The 14,815-nt window shown below is 49.7% G+C and overlaps 1 protein-coding gene across 2 annotated transcripts in view; it reads right to left on the bottom strand.

Annotated features, from left to right (window-relative positions):
- Window positions 1–14,815, bottom strand: part of RBM19 (RNA binding motif protein 19) — a 158,507-nt gene that overhangs the window by 124,862 nt on the left and 18,830 nt on the right. For both annotated transcript variants that reach the window (XM_011997927.1, XM_011997926.1), the window contains exons 9-17: window positions 14,755–14,789; window positions 13,039–13,117; window positions 10,631–10,702; window positions 9,405–9,608; window positions 7,899–8,029; window positions 6,753–6,874; window positions 6,234–6,330; window positions 2,709–2,819; window positions 225–425 (exon numbers count right to left, since the gene is read on the bottom strand). In XM_011997927.1, coding sequence (XP_011853317.1) covers window positions 225–425; window positions 2,709–2,819; window positions 6,234–6,330; window positions 6,753–6,874; window positions 7,899–8,029; window positions 9,405–9,608; window positions 10,631–10,702; window positions 13,039–13,117; window positions 14,755–14,789 — 1,052 coding nt within the window. The remainder of the gene's footprint in view (window positions 1–224; window positions 426–2,708; window positions 2,820–6,233; window positions 6,331–6,752; window positions 6,875–7,898; window positions 8,030–9,404; window positions 9,609–10,630; window positions 10,703–13,038; window positions 13,118–14,754; window positions 14,790–14,815) is intronic.

The raw sequence follows: 14,815 nt of genomic DNA on the forward strand, positions 1-14,815 counted from the left end.
ATTTCGTCTAAAAAAAAAAAAAAAAAAAAGAACTTCCCTCTCCCATTCTTCCCTTCCAGATGGGTTTTCAGGCGGTAGGGATGACACTCAACCATGATCCAGACCAGTGGCACGTGAGCTCCCACGTGCCACATCTGTGAATCCACAGTCCAGTGCACCCTCTCCCTCGAAGCAGCCCTCACTGGTCCTTCTCCAGATCAACTCCGGGTCTCCAGCAGCCCTACCTTGGAATAGGCCAGATGCCTGAAGGCCCTGCGGGCCTCCAGGGGCTCCAGGAACTCCACGATGGCGGTGATTCCACCCTCTGGCAGCAGCACGCGGCCTAGGCTGCCAAAACGGCCGAAGGTCTCCTGCAGCTCGGCTGCCAGGGTGCCTGCTGGGAGGTTCTTGACCAGAATCACAGTCTTGCTTCGCTCTGCTGCAGCCTGCAGAGAGGAAATGCCCACATGTGGGACCACAGGAGGGAGGAGGGTCCCCAGCTGACACCAGCAGGGATTGTGGGGGTCTCCAGATGAGGTTCACCATTTGGAACCTCAGCAACCAGGCACTTAGGAGATGGACCCAGGAGGAACCAACCTCTCTGGCATGATCCTTGTTGCAAGGCTGCCAGGCAGCTCTACAGAGGCGGGTAAGGCCTGGGGCTCTGAAGCTGGAGCTCCTGGATCAAATCCCGGCCCCTCCTCCACTCGTGAGCAGGGCTGCACCTTCCTAGGCTTCCAGGGGCTGGGGTCTGCATCTCAGTACCAAGGCTCCTGAACTACAGACCGCCCACCTGCTACCACATGCAGCCAGCAGAATGTGCTGCAGAGTTAACGCCCCCTGGGAGCAGCCCTCAGCTCTCAGGAGTTGCTGGTCCCCTTGTCCTTGGGTGGGATGAGACTGAGGTATGAGCACTGCAGGCTTTCCCCTAGGCAGAGCTCCAGGCACCCACAGGACAGCGTACTGCAGCAGCACTCTGCACCCTGGGCTCCTCCCCTTCCCCACATCCCTTTCTCACCAGGCTTTTCTGCACCGCCCCCAATACTGTTTGCCCTTGAGTCCTTGTGTCAGAATCTGCTTCTGGGAGAATTCAACCTAAAAGACTAGCTATTCAGCCTTGAGAAATGTATTTAACTGTGCTTCAGCTCCTGCAGTGACAGCAAGGACAGAGCATCTATTTCACAGGATAGCTCTAGGAAAAGTTTTCATTAAAAGGGTTAGTAAAAGTACACGTAATATGAGCACTCTGAAAACGTTAGCAATAATTTTATTAAAAAGTAATGCTGGAGGAGAATAGAAGAGCCAATAAAATATAATGGAAAAATCCAGGCATATGGCCTATCTGGGAATAAGTCTTAGCTCAGCTGCTAATTTAACCTGAGACTTTGGGTCAATTACCTTGTTTCTGTGGGCCTCAATTTTCTCATCTGCAAAATCAGCTAACAGTCACACCCATCTTATAGAGGCCACACAGGATTAATATGAGGATTGAGTGAGGTGAGGGGAGTGAAAACCATCTGCAGGTGGGAAAGGCTGGGCACCAGTGGGCCTTTTAGGTGCAACTCAGGCTGCAGTGTTACAGTTAGAGAGAGACTCTGGGGCCAGAAAGCCTGTGTTCAAATTCAGCTCCGCCATTATGAGCTATGAAGTGACTTCACCCCTCTGTGACTGTGGTTCCTTCTGTAGAGTGGAAGCACAGTACTGCTGCTTTCACAGGGTGGCCATGTGAACGAAATGAGCCAATTAAACACGTAAACTTAGAAGAGTGCTTTGGTGAATCTTAATATATGTTAGCTATTAGTATATTTATTTTATCCGTCTATCTATCCATCCATCCATCTATCCATCGATCATCTATATTCATTCATCCACCATCTATATTCATTCATTCATCCACCATCTATATTCATCCAGCATCCATCCACCCATCCAGTCGATCCATCCATTCATTCACCATCCATATTCATCCTCCATCCATCCATCCATCCATTCATCCATCCATCCCCTATCCATCTTCATCCATCCATTCATCCATCCCCTATCCATCTTCATCCATCCATCCATTCATCCATCCATCCATCCATCCATCCATTCATCCATCCCCTATCCATCTTCATCCATCCATCCTCCTTATCCATCTTGAGGCAAAAATTTAAGGCCTGGGAAGGCTGCTGAAAGGGCTGTTTTGGGAATCAGAAGCCCTGAGTTTTAGTCCAGGCTCCTCTCACAAATACTGTTTGACCTTGTAAGTCACCTCCCCACTCTCTGAGCGTCGGTATCCCAGATTGTAAAATGAAGGGGTCTCATGATGTCTTAGGAGCCCTCTAAGCTGCAGTCATCCATAAATCTAAGACCTGCTACTTCGCGGAGAACAGGCGCATGGAGGTGCTGGACTCTTCCCTGCTACGTTCAAGAAGGGTCAAAGTCCCCGAACAGACAACAGATGCTCTGGGAAGCCACTGGGTAGGGGAGAGAGATGTTGGGGGGTCTCGATCTGTGTGGGGGAACTGTGGGGTTAGAGGCAGACCTATGGCTCTGGACAGACAGCATCAGGATCAGATAGGCCACTTGTCTGAGCCCATGTAACATTTCTTCCTTTCTTTAGAGACAATTTAGAAATCAGTAATAGTCCTTAGAAAGCCAGATCCTTAAATCCATCTGCGTCTCCCCTGGAAAGGCCATTCCCGACTCTCCAGTGGCCGCTGGCTGGTGCTGCCAAGAGCACTCACCTGGCTGAAGGAATCCAGGCTGACCCCGTTGTCTATGAGAAAGCGCCGCACTTCCTGGACGAGTTGGGTCTCCCCGAGAGCCACGCGCACGGCCACGCTGCCCTTGGTCTCCTGTGGGAGAGGAAAGGAAGAGTCCTGGTTGGCTGTTGGCCAGGTGACTTGCTGGCCCTCCCATCTCCCAACAGCCTGCAGAAGAGGCTGGGATGGAAATGGATTCCACTGATGCTGCTCATCTTCCTACATTGATCAGATGCCCCCAGTGGCTCTGTGCCTTTTTTTTTTTTAAAAAAAGACAGTGTCTCACTCTGTCATATCTGTCCCCCAGGCTGGAGTGCAGTGGTGTGTTCATGGCTCATGCAGCTTCAATCTCCCAGACTCATGCAATCTTCCTACCTCAGCCTCCTGAGTAGCTGGGACCACAGACGCACGCCACCACACCCAGCTCATTTTTATATTTTTTGTAGAGATGGGATGGGGTTTCGTCATATTGCCCAGGCTGGTCTTGAACTCCTGGGCTTAAAGCAATCCACCTGCCTCAGCTTCCCAAAGTGCCAGGATTACAGGTGTGAGCCACTGTGCTTGGCCCCCAGTGGCTCCGGCTTCCCAGGTCTCACACAGTAGATCCGGGACCCCAGGGTCCCCCTGCACTCCCTCCCCTCATCATACGGGTCTTTGCTGCCACTCCCATGCTGAGCTCATCCCAACGCAGGGGTCCTGCAGTTGTTGACCTTGGCCTCCAAGGCTCTTACCCATATTCCCTTGCTCCATTCGGTTTCTGCTTAAGTGTCATGTTGCTGACCAGCCCAGCCTCACGGTGACACCCCATCCCTCCCTTGGCTTTTCTGTTCTCTGTCCTCATCAGGCCTGCCGCACTGCACCTCTGCTAATGTGTCAGTGACTTCTCGCTCACCAGAAGGCACCACAGGAACCTCACTGCTCCTGTTTGGGGGGTTGCTGCATTCCCAGAACTCAGAGTACTCGGGAGATATGAAGCGGCTGCAGGCCCCCAGCTGGCCTGGGTCTAAAGCTGTGCCATCCAACACAGTGCCACAAGCTCCTCAGAGCCACTCAGTCTGTGAAATGCAATGCGATGCATCCAAAGTGCTCTCCGTGGAAAACACACACGGAATTCCATGAGGAAAAAAAGACTATAATAGCTTATAATTTTTTTTTTAACATTGTGCATATGTTGAAATTATAATATTTTGGATGACACAGTGGCTCAGGCCTGTAATTCCAGCACTTTGGGAGGCTGAAGCAAGTAGATCACCTGAGGAAGGGAGTTCGAGACCAGCCTGACCAACATGGAGAAACCCTGTCTCTACTAAAAATACAAAATTAGCCAGGCGCGGTGGTGCATGCCTGCAATCCCAGCTACTCGGGAGGCTCAGGCTGGAGAATTGCTTGAACCCAAGAGGCAGAGGTTTCGGTGAGCCAAGATCATGCCATTGCACTCCAACCTGGGCAACAAGAGCAAAACTCTGTCTCAGAAACAAACAAACAAACAAAAATATCTTGGATAAACCGAGTTACATCAAATATATTATTAATATTAATTTTGCCTGTTTCATTTAGCCTTTTAAACACGTGGCCACTAGATGATTTCCAACTGCACGTGTGGCTCACATTCCCTAATAGACAGCCCCGACCTTCAGTACCTGGTGGACAGCAATGGGCAAGGAGCTTATGAGCCAAATCCACCCATGTCCTTTGTTAATCTGATGAAAAACACTCCCAGGTTTGCCTGGGAAGAACTCAGCTGCCTCTAACTCCAGATGTATGTTTTTTTGTTTGTTTGTTTTTTGAGACAGTCTCGCTCTGTTGCCTGGGCTGGAGCGCAGTGGCATGATCTCGACTCATTGCAACCTGCCTCCTGGGTTCAAGTGATCCTCTTGCCTCAGCCTCCCAAATAGCTGGGATTACAGGCATGTGCCACCACACAAGGCTAATTTTTGTATTTTTAGTAGAGATGGGGTTTCTCCATGCTAGTCAGGCTGGTCTTGAACTCCTGACCTCTAGTGATCCGCCTGCCTCAGCCTTCCAAAGTGCTGGAATTATAGGTGTGAGCCACTGTGCCCAGCCCAGATGCATGCATTTTAAAAGAAGGTATGAGGATACAAAATATACAAAGAACAGGGTATTTTCAGGCTTTCTGCAAAGCACTTTAGACAAAGTATACTTTGTACTGATATATATATTTTTATATATACATAAAAATATACTTTATATGACTCCTGCCTATAATCCCAACACTTTGGGAGGCCAAGGTGGGATGATCACTTGAGCCTAGAAGTTTGAGACCAGCCTGGGCAACATAGTGAGACCCCATCGCTGCAAAAATAAAAATAAATGAGGCATGATGGCATGCATCTGTAGTCCTAGCCACTCGGGAGAGTGAGGTGGGAGGATTGGTTGAGCCAAGAATTTGGGAGGCTACAGTGAGCTATGAGCTATGGTCATGTCACTGCACTCCAGCCTGGGTGACAGAGCAACTTGTCTCAAAAAAATAAAAAAAAAATTACAAATATGTGTATATGTATAAGAATGTGTGTGTGTGTATATATATAGATGTATATATACACACACACACACCTACTTAAATATACCTTTTAAAAAGTATCCTTTTATAGAAGGTACAAAGCACATATAGGATCCAAAGCAGAAAGAATACAAAAGAGCAGATATGTCAGCTGCATAAGTCTAGAGATCTAATATAAACACACAACATCAGGACTAGAGTTAACACTGGAGATTTCTGCTTCTGGCAAAATCTTTTGTAGTAGATTTTAGGTATTTTTTGCCACACACACAAAAAGGGCAAGTGTGAGATGATGGAAATGTTAATTGGCTAACTTATGGTAAGTATTTCGCTATCTATATGTCTATCAAAACATCATGTTGATTTTTAAAGCTATGTGATGTGGAGGAGCGGGATGGATGGAGAATTCAGACGGAATAAGGCTAGACTCGGGAGAGAAGGAGGAACGGAACCCAGTGACCCCTCCCCCGGCTTCAAAGACCTGGGCTGCCTGGGCTGCGGAAATCACGAGACACAGTTCAGAGCCAAGGCACCGGAGCTGGCCAGACCTGGTGTCCTCCCACCTCCACCCCTTTGCAAGTCTGTGACCTTGGACAAGTTATTGTGTCCCTGGGTCTCGGTTTCTTCATCTGCACAATGGGATACAAGAACCCCTACTTCACATGGCCATTGTGAGAAGTACCATGCACTAAAGCTTGTGGCCCAGTGGAAGGCTCAGGAATGTCACCTGTCAACACTACTGTCAATCACATTCTCTGGGGTGGCTCCACACAAGCGCATGAGAAGCCAGGGCTAGAGGCTGGCTGGGGATGTTTCCAAAGGGAGGGCTGGGAGAGCACCTTCCATTCCAGAGACCTCTGGGAAGGCCCAAGAGGAAAGCCCTGGAGGCCCCAGCCTCACAGCTGACAGCAGCGCAACGTGCCTCCTGTTCTTTCTCCCCTTCAGTTTGGCCCAGATCCCAGAGAGGATTGGTCGGCTTTACTCACGTGGTCAAAAACTTGACTCTTGGTGGCATTGTACTTCTGTGCGATGGCATCAGCCACGGCATTCGGCCCCATGAATAATGTGTTCCAGTTGTGAGAGCTAAGAGGCAGGAGGCAGAACAGGGAGATGAGACCAAGCTGGAGGAGGGGAACTTGCTCTCAGACATGAATCCTGTAAGAAATGGGCTCCTAGGCCTGCCTTTCTACGTTCCTCCAATTTCCCTATCATGGGCTACATATACAGGGCCTGAAGACAACCTGATGACAGGGACCATCCCTAGCAGTGCTTCATCTGTGTCAGGGACTAAGAACTTCGCATACATTCACTCACTGAAACCTTACAGCACCACAAAAGTAAGGCACTACTATCATTCTCCGATTTTACAGATGAGAAAACTGAAGCTTGGTAAGGTATGAACTAAACTCATCAGGAGTCAGAAGACCCAGGCAGCTTAGAAAGCACAGGGTGAGGGTGGTAGACGGTTGGGGCTGGGGCTCAGCAGCTTCAGGGACACTGAGGACCTGGTGCTGGTGGCTTTGTCCTGGGCCTCCTTCTTTTTCTTGTAGGATGACGATCCCAGGGCACTGGCGTCCTCGCTGGCTTCCTTCTTAATGGTGGATGGTAACACGTGGAGCATCCTGCCCTGGACGGGGATGACAGGAAGGAAGTAAACAGAAACCCTGCCTTTAAGCCGTGCTTCCTGGTGGAGGATGTTGGCTTCTGCCACGAGTAAGGTGGACCCGGCACTGATCAGAGGCTGGGAGAGAGGTCAGGTAGAACGTGACCACTCTCTTCCCACCTGACACAGGGACTCGACGTTGTAAGGAGGCCACCTGACACAGCTACACACAGGAAACTTCGATCAGTGTATAACCCGCACCTGCAGCCCTCTCCCCGCCCCTCAAGCCTGCATCGCATCCTGTCCCTGCACCGCTAAGTGAGAATGTGAGCTTCATGCCAGGGGGCCAGGTCTGGCCTGATAGCAACAAGGGGGTCAAGAAATCATGAATAAATGAATGAACGAGCAAAGGAAAACGGGTGAGGATGAGGTAGCCTGGGGCTTGAGGATGTATGCTAAGCAGATGACTTGGTAACACTGGGAAAAGAGAAGTTTCTTATATTCCACTGTGGCCATTTTAATATGCCTCTGTAAAAATTCCTTTCTTCTTACTCCTCTTCCAAGGTGGGATCTATAGAAATGGAGAGCAAATTCATCCATTCAAGGAACATTTTTTCAGTGCCTGCTATGTGCCAGACACAAGTGTAGGTGCCACAGATCAGTGACCAGAACAGATCAGACCCTGCCCTCATGCGATTTCTTACCTTCTAGTGGCTTGGCGGTGACTTAGCATGCCACTGCACGTTTTCTTAGGCCCACAAAGTGGACGCCTGTGTCCACACACACACACAGACACACATACACAGCCTTTCCTGACCACGTGAGCCCACAAAGTGGATGCCTGTGTCCACACATACACAGAGACACACACACACACACACACACACACACACAGCCTTTCCTGACCACGTGAGCCCACAAAGTGGATGTCTGTGTCCACACATATACAGACACACACACACACACACACACACACACACACACACACACAGCCTTTCCTGACCACGTGAGTCCCGCAGCCTCCCGGCCAGCCCAGGAGGGGCCTCACCTGGAATACCTGCCCGTCCACCTCCGAGTAGGCCTTTACAGCATGCTCAGGGAACATGAAGGTGACGAATGCAAAACCCTTGGGTTTCTTGGTCAGGCTGTCGATGGGGTAGTGGAGCTCAGACAGGGGACCTGGGGACAGGAGAAGTGTTGGTCTCTGGTGGGCCAGGCCACTCAGCCCCAGGGAAGAATGTGGTGAGCACGAGCTGTGAGCCAACCTCACAGGTCACGGGTGTCATTTCCCAGTCCCCTATGTGTGTCTATCCTAAAAGCAACAATACCTGGGTTGGAGCCCAGCATCACCACCTACTACACATGTAGCCTGCCTTGAGCAAATCACTGAGCCTCCCCATGCCTCAGTCTTTTCATCTGTATAATGGCACAATGGTACCTAGTTCATGGGCAGCTGCAACAACTAAATGTGTTAATGCGTGCATAGTGCACTAAACAGTGCTTGCTAGAGTTAGTGCCAAAGAAGCGTCTTCTATGATGATATTAGCATCATGCTCAAATTAAAGCACACCCTTTCTGCAGTGCTTTCCACTCTGGACCCCAGGGTGTGACCGCGTCCCCTCTCTGGGTCTTTCCTTCCCAAATGGACGTTTGGGGTATATCAAAGAATGCCCTCTCAGCCCAGCCATGCAGTGTAAGCCGGGATGCCAGCCTGTGTGAAGGATCTGGTGAGCAGATCAGTGAATGGAACACACAGTTCCATTGGGGGCAGGCCCCAGCCTTGGAGGTCAGATCAGTTTTCCTGATGGCAGGCCCTACTCAGGGCATCCTTACCCTGACAACGGGGCCTACATCAGGTGTTCAACCTACAGCTCCGATCCTCCACAACCTACAGCTGGCCTCTGAATAGACATGGGGAGACACTGCTGGGATCTCAAAGGTATCAAGACCTCCCCTCATCCTGAACCCTCCCTTCCTGCCCTTCAACAATGGTAACTCTAGAAACAAACATAGCCTATTGTCACCAAGCAGGACTATGGGCCCTCAAGCCCATGGCCTGAGAAATAACAGCAACAACACCACTAACCTTGACACTGTCAAATCTATTTGGTGCTCAGCTTGGATAAGAGGACTTTACATAATGAAGAATTCAGATATGGAGGAACGCCATGTAGGTATACTCGTCAGGCGAAACCTGTACAGTTACTCAATTCCAATACTGAGTGGCAAGAGTTTGGACAGCAAGGGAGAATCTCAAAAAAGTCATCCAAATCGCTTCAATTCTGAATTTGGAGAAGTTAGAGAGCTCAGACAGCAAAAGATGCCAGAGATGCTATTAATACCTTTTACTTCCTGTCCTGCAAATCCCTGCATTCATCATGTCACTGAATCCTCACAGCAGCTCAGGGGTACTTGGTCCCATTTTACAGAAGAGAAAACTGAGGCAAGAGATGTGGAGTGGTGTGCACACTGGGACTTGAACCCAGGATGTCAGAGTCAGAGCCTGGTTCCCACAGCCGCTGGGCTATCCACGGCCCAGGGGCCTTGCCCCTACCGTATTTGGAGAAGAGCTTCTCCAGGTCCTCCTCGGTGCTGGTGTAGGGCAGGTTCCGTACAAAGAGCCTTCCGGACTCGGCCAGGTCCTCCTCCTCTTCGTTCTCCCCGAGCATCCGGCCTTGCCAGGATTTGGTGGTATTCTTTGGCGCAACATTGGTGGTGGGGACGTTCTTTTCCCTGAACACCTCGATGTAGCGCCCGCCTGCAATGAAGAGGAGTCAGGGCTCCAGGGGGAGGCCTGGAACTTGCCAGTGACTCCTTGCTGGTGACTCCAAACTCTTCTCTGCTGCCTTCCAGAAAACACAATCAACGTGGCAGATGACAGCACCCAACACCTGCCCTGTCACCTGGGGTGGCAGCATAAGCCAACCCCAGGCCTGAACCCAAATCTCACTCACCCTGCCAGTTCAGCTTCAGCCCTGGAGGGAGCCTGCCTGAGTTATCCCAGACCACAGCGATGCAGTCTCTAAACTCCGGGCTGTATTCTCTGGCACCGCTTGTTGTTCTGCCTTGGGAAAGGTCTTAGGTGACAGCCCAGCCCTGGGTACTTACCTGCTGATGATTTATTTACATGCACAGCCCGTGTGCCTGATTAGGGTACTATTATCACCGTATCCTGCAGAGGCACTACTAGCTGTTCAATAAATACCCACCTCCTGACTTGCTAACGAGATTCCCAAGGCCCTCCATCTTCTCTAACACAACTCAAGTCTTCACTGGGGTTGACGGCTGGATTCAAATCACTTGTCTTGCCCAGGGATTGGTCAAAGATTACATCCCTGGGTATTGTTCCAAAGACCTCCCAACTCCAGGGAATTTGCACATGCTGTTCCCTCTACTGAACATCCTGCCTGTAGAGCCAGAGCCTGCTTCCTCAACTGCAGGTTTGTGTACCAATGTCGCCCCTCGGTGAGGCCAAAGCAGACAGGACCCTGTTTAAAGCCAAGCCTCCTCAAATCCCTGCCTTCCCCAGGACCCGTGCCTCCTGTGTGTTTTCCTGTGGCATGGATCACACATTTAACTACCTGTCTCTCCCTGCTAAGTCAGTTGACTCTCTGTCAGCTCCGGAAGGGCAGGGATTTGGGTCTGTTTGCTCCCTGCTGTGTCCCCAGTGCCTAGAACAGTGTCTGCAGAGAGTCAGTACTCAACAACAACGTGTAAAGGAAATGAAGGAACGAAGAAACCCTGTAACACAGAGACGGCACGTGGCCAGGGCTTCCTTACCCATGTACTCCCGGTTGCATTTCAGAGCTTGCTTAACTTCCTCTTCATTGCTGAAATCCACAAAGATGTATCCTGACAGAGAACAATGACAGAGGTAAAATTTGCAGGCCTTGCAGACATTTGTGGGGGTTCCCAGAGGAATACCCCTACTGTGCTAGGAGCAGAAAGTGAGGGAGAAACCTCTACCTTTGCCAAATCTCCAAAATACAAAGGGTCTCCCTCTCTCTCTCCCACCCACAGCCCAATTTCCCTCTGCAGGGAGCATCCAGACCCCAGCCTGGTGTTGTGGATGAAGACGCTGAACGCCAGGAGTCGGAAGCCCAGGAGGCATTTCTGTCTCCCTCCAAGCCTCACCCCACCCCTGACTGGCACCTGCTCCAAGCCATTCTCTGGAGAAGGGCCTGTGGCTGAAGCATGAGGACCCATCTAGGTGCTGGAAGCACCGTCTCCACACCCACTCTGCTCCTGGGTGCCTGAGGCCTTGACTTGCACAAAAAAACAAGCAAATGGGGGAGTCTTTCCTCTAGCACAAGAGGCTCCACTTCCTGACCTCTTCGGGCCTCAACCTCGTGAGGCAACAAGATCAGGACCATTCCCCTGCTTTTCTGGGGCATTAAGGAAATCCTCCCAGGGGCACACAGCTAACAGCTGGCAATGTCTATTACTTGGTCCAAAGCCCTTGGGTTTTCTGCCTTTAATCACAAGGCTGTTTAGATGCTTTCCGTGACTCCTCTGTGGCCTCCTTTCCTATATCCAGGCACCTCATCAATCCCTATAAACATCTTCCATCCTTCTCCCTCCTCCTCTCCATGGCCACACCCTGGGCCCCATCACCACTGATCCTCCCTTAGAGGATGGCAAACGCCTGGCTCCAGGACCCATTCTTCACCAGCCAGGGACCGTCCTAAATCTGATCACTGCCCTCCCCTGCTCTAAGCTCCCAGGGGCCCCTGCATCCTGACTAAAGCCCACAATCTTTTTCTTTTTGAGATTGGGTCTTGCTATGTTGTCCAGGCTGGATTTGAACTCCTAGGCTCAAGTAATCTTCCCACTTCAGATTCCTGAGTAGCTGAGACTCACACAATCTTTAATGAGGCCCCTAAAGCTTAAGAGGCCCAGCCTGCCTCCTCCCCAGCTCTCCTGCAGGGGACATTCTGCTGCTTTTCAACATTTCATGCTTGGATCCCAGCTCTCTCCAACTCCAGGGCCTCCAATATGGTTTTCTCTTGACCCCAACAACTCAGATATGCTTCTTCCTGCTCCCTCTCTGTTCTCTGAAGTGCCATAAAAGCAAGGGTACCACCACCATCACCACCACCACCATGAATATCAACAGCAGCTTTCACTGAGTGTGCAGCAGGGGCTTAGCACGGCACTAAATGCTGTACACAGAACCATTCACGCAACTTGGTGGGACGGGTTTACCTGACTGCACAGAAAACAAACAAACAAACAAAAAACTGAGGCTAAGTCCCTTGTCCAAGGTCATAGGGCTCCTACCCGAGATCTGCACCTAGGCAGAGCCCTTTCCCCTGACCTCACCCTGCCCTGGAATCAGTCTGCAGGGAGAAAGATGGGTGGCTGAATGGTCAGCCGGGTAAGCGGGACTTTCCTGGTAAGAGGAGAGTTGGGGAAGAAACGCAGAAACGTGACAGTGAGGAGACCATCCCTCAAGCACACTTTCTTCCCCAGGTGTCAGCCTAGGCAGATCTCAACTGCTTTGCCCAGGCCAGTGTCTTCTTGCCAAAGACAGAGTACACATCCAGCGGCTTCCAGCCTCCAGCCTCCCTGCAGCTAGAGGGCCTCAGGGTGGTTCTCTTGAGAGGCAGCAAGTCTGCTGCTGAATCTCCCGCAGTGCCCTGGTCTGGCCAGCAAGGAGGAGTAGGCACAGGCGGTGCCCACCTTCCTGAGCTCAGACACTCTGCCTTCCAGCCACACTGCTCATCTCAGGGAGGCCGGAACCCAGGGCTCTGAAGCCAAAGGAGGTGCCTGGTTGCCCAGAGTGTAAACCTGGGGGGAGGGTGGCACAGGGCAACACCACATAGGCTCAGCAACTCAGAGCCCTGCGCACCAGCAGAGCTGCCTGTGGACTTGGCCCAGCAAACCCCAGGACCTGATGGCATTTGTTTCAGTGCAATAGGTGAGCCCACTGGGATAGGCAAAGGCTAACATGAAGAAGGGAAGGATGAAAACCACAGGTGAAAACTCCATCCCTATACACCAGGCCTCCAAAGGCTGGGGCAAGAGATGCAGCCTTGACCTGCCCAGGCTGACCACATCCACACGACTGAGGACCACAAATAGGAAGAAAAACGGGTGCCCTTAAAACTTCTCCCTTATTCAACTACCCCAACCTTCCATCTTCACTGTCTGCCCCCTTTCCCACCCGGAAACATCCCAGATCTTACCTGTTTTATTCCCATGAGCGTTTCTCACAATTCGAATGGCCACTGGTTTCAGGGGTGCCAGGAATTCCGTAACATTTTTCTGTAAGAAATTTTTTTCCCCTTACCAACCACATAATAAAAATACAACCCAACGAAAAGACATGGGGCAAATTTCTGAATCAGAAAGGATTACAAAGTGTTTCATTCTTTACTTTTTCTCTTTCCTTATACATATCTCTTCTCCAATTACCTCGGAAAAAATTTGAAAAAGAAAATTGGAGAAGAAATGAGTAATATAAATATAAAATAGCAGTGTCACTATCAGCATTAAAATAGCGATGTCACTATCAGCATTTTAAGGCATTGTTTCTCCCCTAGATAATTTTATATACTTGGGATTAAATCTGGCTTTTTTCACTTCTCGGTAAGCTTGAGTATTTGGTTTTTGTGTATTAGTTTTGCAAGCAGCCACCTCGTGGTTTTTGCTTTGTTAATTAAAGCGTGTGATTTTCAGAATGGTTGGTACTGAAAGAATTCCGACAAAATTACAAGACAACTCAGTGACTTTAATAAAACCTAAATGCTTGCTGCTACTCTGAAGTTTGATAAGTTGTAATTTGGAAATTTATAAACATAGAGTACCAGAACAAAAAAAGATTTCAAGAGAAAAAAGGGCAAAAGACATGAACGGGCACTTTCCAAAAGAGAAGATATATTGGCCGGGTGGGGTGGCTCACGCCTGTAATACCAGCACTTTGGGAGCCCAAGGCGGGAGGATCACCTGAGGTCAGGAGTTCGAGACCAGCCTGGCCAACATGGTGAAACCCTGTCTCTAACTAAAAATACAAAAATTAGCTGGGCATGGTGACAGGTGCCTGTAATCCCAGCTACCCAGGAGGTTGCGGCAGAAGAATCACTTGAACCCTGGAGGTGGAGGTTGCAGTGAGCTGAGATTGCACCATTGTACTCCAGCCTGGGAGATAAGAGCGAAACCCTGTCTCAAAACAACAACAACAAGATATACATGGTCTACAAATGTGAGAGAGTATGATCCATCTTATAAGTAATATAAAATATAAATTAACATGAGATGCCAATTTTACCTATCACTGATAAAACATTAATAATACCCAGGGTTCAGGAAGATGGGCACTTGTAGACTCTGCTACAGGGAGTATCAACTAGCAATGCTCCCAGAGGGCAACTGATATTCTGTGCCAAAGCCTTAGAATTGTACACGCATGCGCCTACACAGAATATTTATCTGGAGCAAAGATCAGCAAACTGTGGCCCGTGGGCCAAATACCACCATGGTCTGCTTTTGTCTGGCTTGCAAGCTAAAAATGGTTTTTGCATCTTACAGGATTATTTACCAAAAAAAGAGAAAACAATGAATATGTGACAGAGATGAAATGGCTTACAAAGCCTAAAATATTTACCATCTGGCCTTTACAGACGAAGTCTACTCACCCCTGATCCCAAGGAACTGAATTATTATAATAACAAAAAATTGGATATAACTCCCATGTCCCAATTTAGGGGACTGAGTAAACCTGTAGAAGTTTACCATGAATAAGGAAGAGCATGAGTATAAAAACTGCTGCTGTAACAGAGTATCTTCAATATTCAAAGAGGTCTATGACATATCGTGATGAGGAGGAAAAAGGGGTTTCCAAAGAGTTCCCAGTAAAGGATTGCTTCTTAGACATACAAAGACAAAAACGTCCAAGAAGAGGCTTCAGTGAGCGATGATGGCACCACTGAACTACAGCCTGGGCAACACAGCGAGACCCTGTCT

The sequence above is a fragment of the Mandrillus leucophaeus genome, unplaced genomic scaffold, assembly GCF_000951045.1.
Source record: "Mandrillus leucophaeus isolate KB7577 unplaced genomic scaffold, Mleu.le_1.0 Scaffold55, whole genome shotgun sequence".
In the NCBI taxonomy this organism is placed as follows: Eukaryota; Metazoa; Chordata; class Mammalia; order Primates; family Cercopithecidae; genus Mandrillus; species Mandrillus leucophaeus.